Source organism: Stenella coeruleoalba (assembly GCF_951394435.1).
Source record: "Stenella coeruleoalba genome assembly, chromosome: 3".
Classification (NCBI taxonomy): domain Eukaryota; kingdom Metazoa; phylum Chordata; class Mammalia; order Artiodactyla; family Delphinidae; genus Stenella; species Stenella coeruleoalba.
In genome coordinates, this window is record NC_137148.1 from 7,639,840 (window position 1) to 7,654,914 (window position 15,075).

The following is a 15,075-nucleotide window of genomic DNA, read 5'->3' on the forward strand; positions in this document are numbered from 1 at the left end:
TGTGGCTGCCTACCCCAGATACCCTCCTCTGGGACACTCTGCACCGGGCCCCTTTTCCCGTGGTGCTCCGGGCTTAAAGCTCACGCTGGGATCCCCTTGCCCAGATCCAAAGCTGGCTTCACTCAGACTGTTTGTGTGAACCTCATCTCTCTGACCCTCATGACCCCTATTTATAAAATACAGATAAAAAGACGTGGCTGCTATCCCTTTCCTACAATTCCCCAAACAAAAATTTCTCTGAAAACTGATTTTTCATCACTCACCTGGCAGCGAAGCCTGACCTGACCTGATCATTTGCTGCAGAACCAGGGTGATTGGCAGCTTCACTTCACCTACATTTCACGGCAACGTCATTAAAGAGGTTGGTTACGGAGTGTGACCCCCAGACCTCGCCGTGTCATACCTTATAGGACCCGTATTACCCATCTGTAATCTGAAGGATGCTGACTTCCAAACCCTGCTCTACCTCCAAAGGTTTTACATAAAGAACAGTGGGCTGTGGCACCCACGCGAATGCTCTTTGTGAGGGTGAAATAGGATACCTCTACGGTGTCTGGCACACAGTGACTGCTGACCTAAAAACACTACAGCTATAATTCTTTTTATGTGAACCAGCCAACATTCATCTTGCAGCCGGATCCCCAAGTAGTGGCTCACTGAACTGACCCAGTCAGACACCAGACACTGCCCTTCTCAGGCACAGGGCTCTCTTGGGATATGACTTTTGGTTCCAGAGGGGCTGGGGCTGTTTGAGTCCCCGCTGTAAGCTCAACACCCCTCACAAAACTGACACAGAGCGGGTGCTCAGGAAAGATGATTGAACAAACGGATTAACAGATGGCTGACTAAACAGATAGAGCGTCACAGATAGCAGATTCTTAACCAGTGTAGTTAATAAATAAGTACATTCCTAAAACACACCGATGAAAATCCAGATTCCTTCTGAGTGTGAGAGACCAAAGCCCGTTGGGTTGAGCTGCCTGGGACCTCCCGCTGGAATGGATTATGTTAGAAATGGTTAGGAATAGTCATCAGCTGCACACATGAAGATGCTGGTCTTGTGTGTGGTTTTTGGCTCTGACACCAAAGGTGGACCAGGGCTGGGCTCTGATCAATGGACAGCCAGTCCCTCCCATCCAAACAGGATAGAACTAGATGGGAAAGTCCAAAAGCATTATGGATTTGACCCAGAGAATGTGATTTCTGTCATTCAGGGTTGCAGGAAGTTAGAAAAATATCTCTGGAGATATAGGTATAGCCTTTTGCCCATAATAAAATGCTGACATTTTATCATTTCGGCAGTTTGGAGATTTGAGGCTGGTTTCTATGGATTTGCACTATACATATAAAGAAAGTGGTTGAATTCTGTTTTACTCATAGGAAATCTAACTGTAGCTAATACCCAGATCACTGGGCCATAAAGCTTATGTCCACTCGACTCACCTGAAGGGCTTATTAAGCCAGAGTGCTGGGCCCCTCTCAGGGAGGTTCTGACTCTGTACATGGTGGTGCAGCCTGAGAATCTGCATTTCTATCAAGTTCCCAGGTGATACTGATGATGCTGGTCTAAGGACCCCCTGAGAACCACTGATCCAGATGTCAAATATGGACTCCTTAGCATTTCTACTGCCAAAATATAAGGTGTTTGGATTCAGGAGTTTCTCCAGTTTTATTTTGTTTTTTTCTTGGCCAGTAGCTGAAACATCATATGAAACATATGGCAAGAGAAATGACTGGAAAATACCTGAAATTAATTAAGAAAAAGAACTTACCTCCACACCTTTTCTCTTCTACGCTGCTGGATCTTGCCACAGATACTTCTGGAAAAACAAAGTTTAATCACAATGTATAAAGGGTGTAGGGAAGGAAGATCACATTAATGATTCATTTATGAAATGTCTAATGATTTTGAGTTTTATGTGAGTCAGTTTCCAAAAACCTGATTAATTGTTTTTAAAAACATATTTCTTTCTTTTTTTTTTTCTTAACCAACCGGAGATGTATTTGGTCAAGGTCACCTTGATTGGAAAGGGGTGAGATTCATTATTACAAAAAGAAAATGCTATGGTCCCTTGGGTTGAAACCAGGGCACTAGCTTCAAAGTAAGGCTGGCATATGGGCTGATTTTCTGTTACAATGTATTCTGCCAGCTGTGGAACCCCACAGTGTTTGTCTGTAGTATTTCTGCCTCAGATTTTTTGTCTCATCAAAGTCAGTGTTGTCACATTGCCTGGGGAGGGGGACCACTCCACCAGAGCTCAGAGGAACTTGCCAAAACAAATAACCTTCCTACTCGAGCCCATTCATGATCTTTGCCATGGCCCATGTGAAACTGACAAGTAGGATGCCAACAAAAGGAGAGCTCCACCTAAGTGTTTAAGCCCAAGGATAAACACCATTTCAAGAGTCCAGAAACACTATTCTCTCCTGTATTGATTTCTCATGTTAACAAGAATTAAAAATACGTCTATGGTTGAAAAGGAAACAACAATAAACACTCTTGCAGTTCTAGACCACAGAAGATTGAGGTGTCTTCTGAGGCTGAAGCTGATAGTTTTTTCTAAAATAATATCTTTCCTTTAGTGAAGGAAAACAAGGCATTCCCTGTTATTACCTTGTAAGAGGTTAGTCTCTGCTTTTGGCCCACATCAGAGTGCTACGGCACATGGTGGGCATATATGTAGGCCCGTGCCTACAGTGAGCATGTGATGGGTGACTAGCTGTCACTAATAACTAAACATCGATTTCACATGGAAAAGCCTGTAGCCAAAGGGCCAAGCCAACCTCTTCTCCAAGACGAGAGCAAGGACAGCCTCCCATTTTCCCAAATAAACTAAGGTTGTATGAAGAGAATGGCCCTCTTTTCTCTGTGCAAACACATACGCACAACCTTGCCAAAGCATTTAACTTAATATTAAAGTAACCAAATAACCTATTTTCATTTTTTGAACAAACTATTCTGACCGTGTTATAGGCAATAAATTGTAGAAGAAGACATTGTGCTTAAAAAAAACCTTAAAACTCATGGCCTGAATTCAAGTCTACAGACGCAGTTATCTACAAATCTATAATCACCTTGAAACCACAAGAGTTGATTGAATCATCTCTGTTTTAGCAAACAGGACCTCATAGAGCAGATAAAACTCCCACCTAGGAATCACTGTCTCTCAAAATATCGGAAATGATTTTGTTTGCACTCATAAGCATCTCCCCTCTTACCCGGGAGGAAATTGGAATCAAAAACACAGGGCCGGCTCTCCGTGGTGTTTCCGGAACACTGGCTGCCCACAGGGAACAGAAGAATGCACTGGCGGACGCGGACCTGGACCCCAGACACATCACACTCGGACCATTCTGACCACTCCGACCAGCTCTCTGCAGGGGCCAGAAGACAGGAGATGCGGCAACAAGACCCACTAAGATCCATCAGTCTGGAAGTTGGGTCAGCTTATGTACATAAGGTTTCATATGATGTTTATAGTGGGTCTGTGTATACATAAGATGGACTCGTATCTTATGACCAGTCCAGTAAATAAAATACAAAGGAGCAAGAATAAAAGAACTCATATACCTTTGATTAGAAATAATGTGCTTAAAATACATTTTCTAAAACTCACATTACTTTAATGCTCTAAATTAACTGTATTAGACACTCCATAAGCTAATGCATGAAGCCTGGCTGTGCATGACCCTTCCTTGGTGGAGAAGAGATCATCAATGCCGACCCCATTCCTACGGGGTCACACTCAAATCCTTCTCCAGAAAATTTCTACAGGCCTCAGTGCTCAAGCAAGAGAAATGACAGTGTGTTCATGAGAAAGTCCTGGTTGTGAAAGGGGTTCAAGCTACTACAAATACTTTCTTTCCAGTTGTGAAAACAACTTTGCAGGGTCAGCACACCAAAGGCAGGCTGTACTCATGGTAGAATTCACTCTATCCCTTGTTTACTGCCACTGAAGCACATCCACACGCAAGTCATCAAGGCCAAAAGATGAACTAGCTAAAGTCACTTTATCCCAAAAAGGTAGATTCGCTAAGATGTGTTAAATTCACCGGACCTACAGATGTGTGAAAAGAGAGAATTAATACTCATTTTATGTAAGGAGGTTAAAAAAATGAACTCTCAATATTATTTATGAAATATTAATAATGTAAAATAATGTTTTTCTATGCAGCTTGGTAAATTAAAATTGGCAACCAAACTTGTGTTTTGATCCATTGTAAAGGGTATAATTTTCCTTAGAAATTTGTAAAGTGCCAGTTTTGGCAATGACTGAGAATCTGGTTTCTAGACACTTTTCAGTATACATGGAACCTTCAAGGAAAGTCTGCAGGAGCTAGTTAAAAACGTGTGTGTGTGTGTGTGTGTGTGTGTGTGTGTGTGTGTGTGTGTTTCGAAGTCGAAGTTAGACTCAGAAGAGATTGTCTCATTTTCATTCCAAGCGGTCCCTACATGGCAGAAAACAAAGCTAATTCTTGGATGGGGTGGGCTGCTGCAGGGCATCCACTGGGCACATGGGCCAGCTGGCCTCGGAGCCCGGAACCCCCATGCCCACGGTCCTGGGGGGATTCCTGTGAAGCCACTTCACAAGGGCTCTCCTGCTTCCCCACCTTGATTCTAAGCAACTAAATGTCAGCTCCCATTACCAGCTTAAATATTTTAAGAATACTTGGTTATCACTGGTTTCTGTAACTAGTTCTGCAACTACAGCATGGTGGGAATGATTCCATTGCAGAACAATGTATTAGGAGGTCACATCACTGGCAATAGTGTGGCATTGACGTGTTCCCCTCTTTTGGTCTTATCGTGATGTGGTTTCATCGTTTCACCATTTGCATACCAGGAAAAGGGTGAGTCTGCCCTGCTGTCTGCACGGGCCTGGCCGGGTTGCTTACCGGGGCAGGGCTGCGTGTTGCAGAGAGCCTCTTCCGTGTGCAAGCCCAGGCAGATGTCGCCTCCATAGGCGGGGGCTGGGTTTGTGCACGAGCGGGTCCTCATATAATGTCCACCTCCACATGTCGCTGAGCACTTTGACCAGGAGGACCAGCAAGACCACACGCCATCCACTGGGAAGGGACACAAAGTCACACCGCTTCTGAAATCTACATCTGACCCATGCGATGTGGCTACAGAGAGTCTGCACTGTGTGAACGTGTTGTGCGCACCACTGACCATCACAGGAGGGGATTCAGGACCTTCCACCTGGCTTTTCACATTCCTCTCTACGCTTCTTCAGTTCCTCCTATTCTTTCAGGAAATAGTTCTAAGCATGTAAAATGCAAGCACAAGGATGACCAAGGAGTGCATGTACATCTGCAGTACAAAACCCAGTCTCTGGGAAAGACCATGAACTACAGAACAATGTTCTGTAGTTGTTCAGGTGAAGCTCCAGCTAGCGCTACCTCTGCCAGCTGCCCAAGACAGCTGGCAAGACAGTGTCTTATCCTCCTTTTGTGTCACTTGCAGTTTACAGAACAAACTGTGGACTCAAAGATTTCACGGACAGAGAGGCGAGGAGTGTTCTTAGCACACCATAGGTACTTAACTGATGTCATCCACAGAACACACACCTGTCCAAATTCACTTTGATTCAAAAGGTCTCCCCTCCATGAGATTCTCACTCACTGTTCCTTCTTCCTTGCACTTACTGTTTTCATAATAAAGAAGAAATAAATTATCTTATTGAATTGGAATATGACTTAGGAACAAAGAACCATCTGCTCTCCTTTGTCAGCCAAGGTCTGGAATCAGTTCTGAATCAAACACGAATTGAGAAAAAGGAGTGATGGAGAAAGACCAAGCTATTTCTCAATGTTGGGAATAAATTATGTCAGTGAAAGTACTAGTTAGACCAAACCACAGAAGAAAAAGGATCATTTCAACATGGGCTCAACTTTCAAACCTTACCTTACTGCAAGTTTTGTCCACATTAGAATTGGAGATCGAATTTTTCATTGATTAATTTAAGAGGTAGTTTTATATTTCTCAGGTCTTCGATTAATTTTCAAACTTAATCATAATGAGAAAACTTGTTTTTAAAGAAAATATACCACCCCTTTGTAACTGTTTCTTGTGGACCCAAGAGGACAAAGGAGGAGCAAATGCATAGGGAGAAAAGAGTCCTAAATGAAGTAAAAATAGCCTATAAGAGCCCTGAGTCTTCCAACCCCTCCGTGTTGAGTTGCATCCTGGCCTGTGTTAGGAATTTTCTAGGAGGTGGGAGAGAGAATTGACATTTGCCCCACTCAACAACCCCTTGAACTCATGCATTCCCAAGTGGAAAGTGAGAAGAGCCACTCTGAATATTTTCACATCCCTCTGTGGAAACTTGGCTTTCAAAAAGAAGATGAGGACAAAGCTATTTCAAGACATTAAGGTTACGTGTACCTGATACTGTCTTGACCATCAAATCAACGAAAATAAAAACGGCCAGTAGATCATGTTAATGGGAAGTCTCGGACACGGGCCCGCGCCTTGCACTCGAAGGCCAGGGCAGCATCCGAGCATCTGGAGGAGTCTGTACATTCAGCCGACAGCAGCATGGACCTGTGTCTGGAGCCTGGGGAGGCAGAGTGGCTGGAGGGATCCTGACTTTCCCATGTGGCTTTCCCTCCCCCACTTTACAGGATGGATCCTCATCTAATCATGTTGCCCCAGGGGTCCCCTCAGCCCCCGGGGAGGAGCCCTTCCATTCTCCAGGCTGGGGCTGTGGGAAAGACATGTCTCTGTGACCTTTCCCAGCCCCTCAGCATCGCTTGGCCAGGAAAGCTGGGTAGTTTGGAGGGAAGCATCTCCTGAGGCTGGAGAAACTCAGGCAGAGACAGCGGAGGAGGACTGGAGAAGCAGGGACATTACTGAGTGGCCCAGCTACAAAGCTGGGAGCTGTGTTTTCAGCTTAATGTACGTGTTGATTCATCCATCCATCCCTCCGTCATCCACTCATCCATCCATCATCCATCCACCTATCCCTCCATCATTCACTCATCCATCCATCATCCATCCACCCATCCACCTATCCATCCCTCCATCATCCACTCATCCATCCATTACCCATCCACCCATCCACTCCTCTGTCCATCCATCATCCACCCATCCAACCATCCATCTATCCATCTATCCATCCATCTAATAGATGCTAAGTACTGCTATAAGCCAGTTCCTTGCTTAAGGAACTCAGAAAGTTGTTTGTACCAACTGAAAAAGATGCTATATTTGCAGTGGTGTGTGCCTTTAAAACCAATGTACACAGTATTTGGAATGACCCCTCATGCCCCACCCCTGCTTGTCTATATGGCCAACTCCCATCTGTCCCTCAAGGCCCAGTCCAGGGGCAGCCTGCTTGGTATAGCTGCCATGATTCCAGCTCCATGGGTCCCCAGCTGATGTAGCCATTGCATCTTGTCATCAACCCAACCATACTGGGTTGACATTATTCACAGGATCCTTCCTCACTGAACTCTTAAGTTCCTTTCTGACCTGGACCAGGTCACTGTGTCTTTCTTTACTCAGTGAATAGCACACAGCAGGTGATCCAAAATTGTTTGCTGAAAAACTGAATGAATAAAGAAAGGAAGATCAAGTAACCAACTGCTTATTTTCTCATCATTCAATAACCATCACTGAGAGCTATTTTGAGTGTGTGCCAGGCCCACGCTGGGAGCTGAGGGCACTGCCGTGAGTGAGATGGTCCTGCCCTCCTTGGGTGGTCACTCTGACAAAGTCAAAAGGCAGGATGCACAGCCAGAGGCCAGCACTCAGGATGGCCGTGAGGCATTGGGCTAAATTAAAGATCCTCTGACTGTGGGAAGGTCAGGAGGAAGCGATCCAGGTGACAGAGCTGCACTCAGAGCCGGGGCAAGAGGAAGGCACAGATGGTTAGAGCATTAAAGGTGACAGAGGAGCCTTCGGGGCTGTATTAGCAGACAACGCCCTGAGCGGGGGCGAGGGGGCTCCTTAAGGTCATTTTATTAACCCTGTGCTTCTGTGGCAAGCCTGCGGAATGAAAAGCCAGGGGTCAGGAGGAAGACCCAGACAACACAGCTCCTGTGGGTCTCCAGGAGAGGATGCTGCGTGTTTAGAGGACTGACCTCAGGAGGATGTAGACCCCTGTCAGCTGAGGGCACCAGGGACAGGCTTGGCAAGGCCCTGCTGGGCCACCCCGATAACTGTCACTCTGGTGAGGACTCTGTGGTATGGAGGGAGGTCAGTTCTGGGGGGCGCTGGGCACATCAGAGTCTGGGAGGGACCAACCTCCAGGTTAAAGACAGGACACCGCTCTCTGGACCATGGCAGCCCAGCCCACTTCTCAAGTGGTGCAGTGCTTGGGGCCACAATCCCTTAGAGGGGCTCCTGAGCATGCTTCAGTTTCTGTTAAAGCAGAAGAAATAGATGAACATAAGCCAGCCTAGGTGCTATCTGTCTTTATACCAATGTAGTTGGAAGATTATAACTATATCTATCTATATCTATATCTTTATCTACATCTATATCTATATTTATAACTGTTATATATCTACATCAATATCTATGTCTATACTTATATCTACATCTACATTTATATCTATCTATCTATCTACCACAAATTATGTCTCAAACATAAAGCCAGGGAAGCTGAGTGAGAAAGTCTTCCAAGGCCCTTGATGTTTCGGTCTTTTCCAGATTACTCGATCCACTCACCTGGGCAGGGCAAGATGTTGCATTCCTGGTATTCCAGGGAGGGGCCCAGGCAAGGCATGCCCCCAAACTTGGGCTCCGGGTTGTTGCAAACACGCTTCCGGTTGCGAATGCCCCTGCTGCAGTCTCGGCTGCACTGTGACCATGAGGTCCAGGCTGACCAGGCCCCGTTGATGGTGTGAGAAGAGTATCTCCCAGCACGCAGGAAATCACCAGAAAGGCCTGCAAGGGAAATGGCCAAAGCACGATTCTGTTAGGAACTCTTAGAGTAACCATAGTCCAAACTAACTTTCATTCTGTAGCACTGTCTGCTTTGCTTCTGCAACTATACTCTCAAATATCAGTGGAACACTTTTTACACACCTCAGAAGCACAAAACTAAATAAAAATAACATTGCAGTTTGCATGATAATCTCCTATAACTCAAGCTTCTTTCTCTGCAGTTGCTATTAACAGGGGTGCAACTAAGAACTCAATTTGTCAATGTAGCAAAGTTCTTATACAAGTAATAGGGTTTTATGGGTAATAGGTCACTTATTGTTCTGAGAAATTTCTTACAAAGAAAATACACCTTTCTCACTTCCACTGGGAATTCTACAACAAATTGTCCTTGTGCAATTCATGTTCATTTTGATGGAAATGCCTACTGACTTAAAATATGAAAAAATATTCAGTCATTTTCTCAAAGGTAGGCAGTGTGACACAAGTTTTAAGAAAAAACTCTCAAAATATGCCATGAAGTTCTGGGGAAATGTGAGAAGGCAGATGTGTGAATAGTTCTATCCATTGTTAAGTTTCTTGGTTGTCTACTTAAAAATTCTGGCTCAGAAACCTAGGCAGATGCTCTTCAGAGAAAATAGATTAGAAACCTTTTTGTCTGATGAGAGAGTAGTTTGTGGTTAATCAATAAAGAACACACAATTTAGCCTAATTTCATGTGATCAGAGGCAAACAGGTCCAATTTTGTATTCTCAAGATATCAATACCAAAACGTATGGCTAGTCCTTAGAACTTGAAGCCATTAAGATACAAGAAGGATAAAGTATTTTTTAAGCCATGCCCACAATATACTTTTGGAGGAAATATAAGAAGTCTTTTATAAATGTTTATCAAAATTTTTCCTTAGTTTATATCATTTAAAATGAATATTAGTGTTGGTTTTATATGTATCTGAGAATGGAAGGATTAAAAAATATATGTTCGGATAAGAGAATAAAGTTAAAGAAACAATGTCATTCATTTTCTCTTTTTTTACTTTGATGTCATAAGAAGTAAGTTCACAGCCTGCTCTGAAATAAGGGAATAAGTGACTGAATTGGAGACAGGGTTGTCAGATTTAGCAAATAAAATACAGGAAGCCCAGTTAAATTTTAGTTTAACTGGGCTCTTCTATGAACTTAGAGATAAGACAGATCACCTGTCCCTGGAAGCGAGTCAGTCCCTATAGAGTCACTTACTCACCGTCGGTGGAGCAGCTGCTGGTTCCATCACTAGAACAGTACCGCATCTCAATTCTCTGCCTTCCCACTTCCAGCAAGTTTGGATCAGGCAGGCGGGCCTTGCACGTGTACCGAAATCGCTGCTCGTAGTGGCCCCCATTGTCAGAGATGTTGACAGGCGTCCAGGGCGTCCAGGGTGTGGTCTTTTTCAGCTCAGGGCATGGGTTGGTATTACAAGGCTGGTACTCCTGGAGGAGAAAACACATGAAGTATGCTTATCATACTGCAGAAATAGAGCCAGGGGCATCCTTCCTTAAGTGAAGGAGAGGGCTCTCTAAAACTTCAGGTCCTGACACCCACCAGCTACTCTGCAAAGTTAAAATCACACTTTTTTGTCAAATTAGGCATTGAAGAGAATGTTCGGTGTTCAAGTTAACTGCAAAGGAATCTGAACAGTTTCTACATCAACAATGAGAATGAGATAATAAATGTAATTGTGTGTGAATAAAAATGGTGATTCCCCCCAAATCATCTTCCTTTCATTGATAAGTGACCCAAAATGCTGAATATTCTGACGTTAACTTTAGCTTTTTTTTTTTTTTTTTAAGATAATAGTTAAAATGAGGGAACCAGAATTTGATTTTTGGACCTCATTATGTTCAGTCTAAGATTTATATTTTAAGCTCTGGATCACAGATTCAAAGTGTTAGAATGGTAGCTTTCCAGTTGATAACACAATACATGATAACTTTTGGTCTATAAGAAATTTTCACAAGATTTCCCTAGTTAATACATTGTTGGCATTTTTCAGTCTCACCTCCCTTCCCCAGTACCAGATACCTCCATTGTAAGCACAGCGGGGAGGACCCTGGCAAGTGGGACATACCATTTTTGGGCGGTGGACTTTAGGACTATAAGTTTGGGTCTCTTAATCTGGCAAGAATTTTAAACATTATGTCTTCAGAAACACGACCAAATCTAAGGGGCACAGGGTTTGACCTTGAACATAGCACTAGATGTTTCATTAGAGGGAAAATCCACAACATATAATACATTCAATTATGGCCATACTTTTTTTTTTTTTTTCTTTTTTGCGGCACGCGGGCCTCTCACTGTTGTGGCCTCTCCCGTTGCAGAGCACAGGCTCCAGACATGCAGGCTCAGCGGCCATGGCTCACAGGCCCAGCCGCTCTGTGGCATGTGGGATCCTCCCGGACCGGGGCACGAACCTGCGCCCCCTGCAGCGGCAGGCAGACTTTCAACCACTGTGCCACCAGGGAAGCCCTATGGCCATACTTTTAAAATAATTTTATTAATGTTAAACATACACAGAAAGGAAGAGTTAAATAGCTTTCTAAGATGTATTATGAAAAAGAGAACTGTTTTATCCTTCCCCCATCTCTTTCAGTTATCTAGATACTTATCCCTTAGAGCTAACAACAAGAATTTTCCAGCATCAGGCATTATCCATTAACTGTGCACTATGGGAAAAGATTTAGCTCTTTATTCTTTACCCCTTTACCCCTCTTCCTGTGTCTCCAACCCAGATGCAGCCTTCCCATCTCCCATCATCTTAATGTAGTTATGCTGCACTTTTGGTTAGATCCAAATCCAGTGTTTGCACTTATCGCTAAATGAACATTATCCACAGGTGACTGGTGCAGAGAGCTGATTGGTTTCTGTTTCGTGTCCATTTCCCTCCCAGTCCGACTCAAGGACTCGCCTGGTTTGTCGGGGTAGTTGTCTAGTTTCTATGAACTTGTCATGAATTCACTCCCCATCAGGTATTTTGACACAGTAGGAACTGTGATGGCTGATTTATGCTTGGAAAATAAAAAAGTCTCGGTAATATTGTATAACTGAATTCTGGTAGGAGAGAAAGTAGCCATGTGTATCCACACCAGAAGCTTTAACTGGAAGCCTGTTAAAATATTTATTTTGTCATGATTCTAATTAGTCTAACTAGTTTTCTTTACGCAGGGCCTATCTTTTAAAATTTTTTTACAAGGGACAATACTCGAGGGCTCTTCATGTTTGTGACTTCATACGCTTCTAACAGAAAACATGTAGAGTAATCATCACCACTTTCCTGATTTAACACCTCTTGCTTCCCATCCCTGACCCACACTGATGCTCCCCAACCCCACACCAACACACACTGGAAGACAGATGATTTCATTTTCCTTTGTTTACAGCATGTGTTATTATGGCATCTTTTGGATGCTGCCTTTTAAGTGAAAAAATAATAACCCCAATGGATGCCATAAACTCAATCATGTGAAACACTAGACAGAACACGTGTGTGCTCTTTTTCACTGGAATGGAGACCACGTAATAGGAATGCAATCGGCCTTGTCTGGGACCTTCCAGGCCCAGTGTGTGGCAACGCTGCCAGGCCCAGATTGAAAATGCCATATGCATTCCCTTCATCACTCTGCGTCAGCCTGGCTGGGCAAGTGTCCAGGGGCGGCTGGCTCCTTGCCTAACTGGACTTAAAACATATGCTGTTTATGGACCCCTGCTTTTTGCATTAACAAGTTTGACATCACCTACAAAATAGTAAGATCCCGTGTCTCAATAAACAAACACAGAGGGTCCTCCCAGTCATTCTGAGCTTCCTCGCACTAGAAATTTCACCTCTTCTATGGAGATGAAGTTTTTTTTTGAAACAGATGAATAGAAAATATATTTTAAAGCCTGGTTGGCCTCTGTGTACTGGTAAAATGCTCAGAAGGGTGGGGGGATGGTGGCGGCTGTCACATGTCCCAGAGGTGGGTACACCTCACGGGTGAAGAAGATCGATTCAGGCCCGTTAGACCTCAACCTCTGATAACAAAGGCTGTTCTTATGTTCCATTAGCTCCTCACTGTACAAAATCCAACAGGAGTCTCAGGACCTCTCCTTTCAACTGCCTTTTAAGATTTGATTATGATGCATTCATTTAAAATATCAAATTATGAAACACTGAGAAATGGTATGACTGATCTGTTTTATATTAATGACCAAAATTATAAAGTGGTTCAATTCAGTGATGAGTAGTTGTATGGCTTAACTGAGCCTGTATGCTCCAAGTTACTGAGGAACTGCTGCTGTGAGTAAACTAGAGAGATGGTGACAAGCCAAGCAAACCCAAATTTGAATGGAACTTGAACAGCATTATAGTTGATGCTTAAAAGAGAAATTATTTTAAAAGGGATTTCAGGGAGCTAATTATTATACCTGTCACATAGGAGTCTTAATATTCTGGTGGAAAATATTAGATAAGAATGGTTAATAAATCAATCCCACTGCTGCTATATATCCAAAGGAATTAAAATCAGGAACTCAAAGAGATACCTACACTTCCATGTTCATTACAGCATTACCCACAATAACCAAGATATGGAAACAACATAAGTGTCTAGTGACGAATTAATGGATAAAGAAGATGTGAGACAGACAGACACACAAACACACACACACACACACACACACACACACACACACAGTGGAATATTATTCAGTCACAAGAAAGAAGGAAATCCTGCCATTTACAACAACTTGGTTGGACCTTGAGGGCATTAGGCTAAGTGAAATAAGTCAGACAGAGAAAGACAAGTTCTGTATGCTCTCACTTATATGTGGAATCTAAACATGCCAAACCCAGAGAAACACAGAGTAGAGTGGAAGTTACCAGGGGTTGGGGAAAATGGGAAAATGTGGGTCAAAGGGTACAAACTTCCAGTTACAAGATTATCAAGTTTGGGGATCTAATTTACAGCATGGTGATTATAGCTAATAATACTGGATCCTATACTTGAAAATTTCTAAGAAAGTAGATATTAAATGTTCTCACCACAGTAAAGAAATGACAATTTTGTGACAGGATGGAGGTGGTAGCTAATGCTATGGTGATAATCATTTTGCAATTTATAAATGTATCAAATCAACACATTGTGCACCTTAAACTTACATAATGTTATGTGTCAATTATATCTCAATAAAGCTGGAAAAAAATAAAATAAAGACAGCAGCCAATGCAAGGACAAAAAAGAAAAACAAAAGGTCAAGAACAACAAAGGAAAAAATAAACATGGTTACTACATCAATTTTAAACAGTTCTCCTAACATGTTGCCTATGTTTTATATGTCCCAGTCAACAGTGATACAACCATCCATTTAAAAGTTTAATCTGGAGACCTGGGAGGCACCTGCCTGTTCTCCCTCACCTCTAGGCCAAGTCCTATAGATATGGCCTCTTAGGCTCCTTCTCTCCTCCCCTTATCAACTGTCTCTTTTCTAATTCAGGTCACCATCATCTCAGTCCTGTCTCACAGAATCAAAGCGTGTATTTCACTGACATTTAATTGTGTATTTATAAGTCTGCCTCCACAAACAGATTGTAAATTTGTCAAGAGCAAGAACTTTGCCATATTTATTTTATATTACCAGTCCTAAGTATAATACCATAATTTTTTGGTGAATGGATAAATCAATTCACAAATAAGCCCATTCTGGTGGAATCTGCATAAATCTGGGGAAAAATTAGATGGTTAAGCAGGGCCCCATTTTACTGTTTATTTTTCCTTTGAGAAAACTAAAATATCTTGCATTCCATAGGTTGAAAGTAAAATAGATGGTAACAGGCCAAGAAAAATTTTGATACCATGTGTTTAGCACAAAATAAGAAAATTACCCTTGAAGTGTTTTCATCAATAGCTGAATATGTGAACTAAATATATTCTCGTATGGAATACGTATGGTTTCCATATGTACTTATCAAATTCTCTTTCAGTAACTAAGTTGTTACACTCTGAAACAGAAAGCCATTCTGCACCAGAGGAACAAGAGCGTAATGCAGCTGTGCTTGCGAAGGGCCAAGGTACTGAAGCATAGGTACAGAGGTAGATCTGTGATCCCAGGAGCTTGAGGAAGCAGAGCACAGACTGACAGGAAATCCTGGAAATTAGTTTCGTGGTCCCA

The 15,075-nt window shown here is 42.9% G+C and overlaps 1 protein-coding gene across 6 annotated transcripts in view; it reads right to left on the reverse strand.

Annotated features, from left to right (window-relative positions):
* The window catches only part of SEMA5A (semaphorin 5A), a 477,874-nt gene that overhangs the window by 18,157 nt on the left and 444,642 nt on the right, over nucleotides 1-15,075 (reverse strand). For all 6 annotated transcript variants that reach the window (XM_079918531.1, XM_079918532.1, XM_079918535.1 and 3 more), the window contains 5 exons: nucleotides 10,136-10,361; nucleotides 8,678-8,896; nucleotides 4,897-5,067; nucleotides 3,220-3,375; nucleotides 1,773-1,820 (listed from right to left, as the gene is read on the reverse strand). In XM_079918531.1, coding sequence (XP_079774657.1) covers nucleotides 1,773-1,820; nucleotides 3,220-3,375; nucleotides 4,897-5,067; nucleotides 8,678-8,896; nucleotides 10,136-10,361 — 820 coding nt within the window. The remainder of the gene's footprint in view (nucleotides 1-1,772; nucleotides 1,821-3,219; nucleotides 3,376-4,896; nucleotides 5,068-8,677; nucleotides 8,897-10,135; nucleotides 10,362-15,075) is intronic.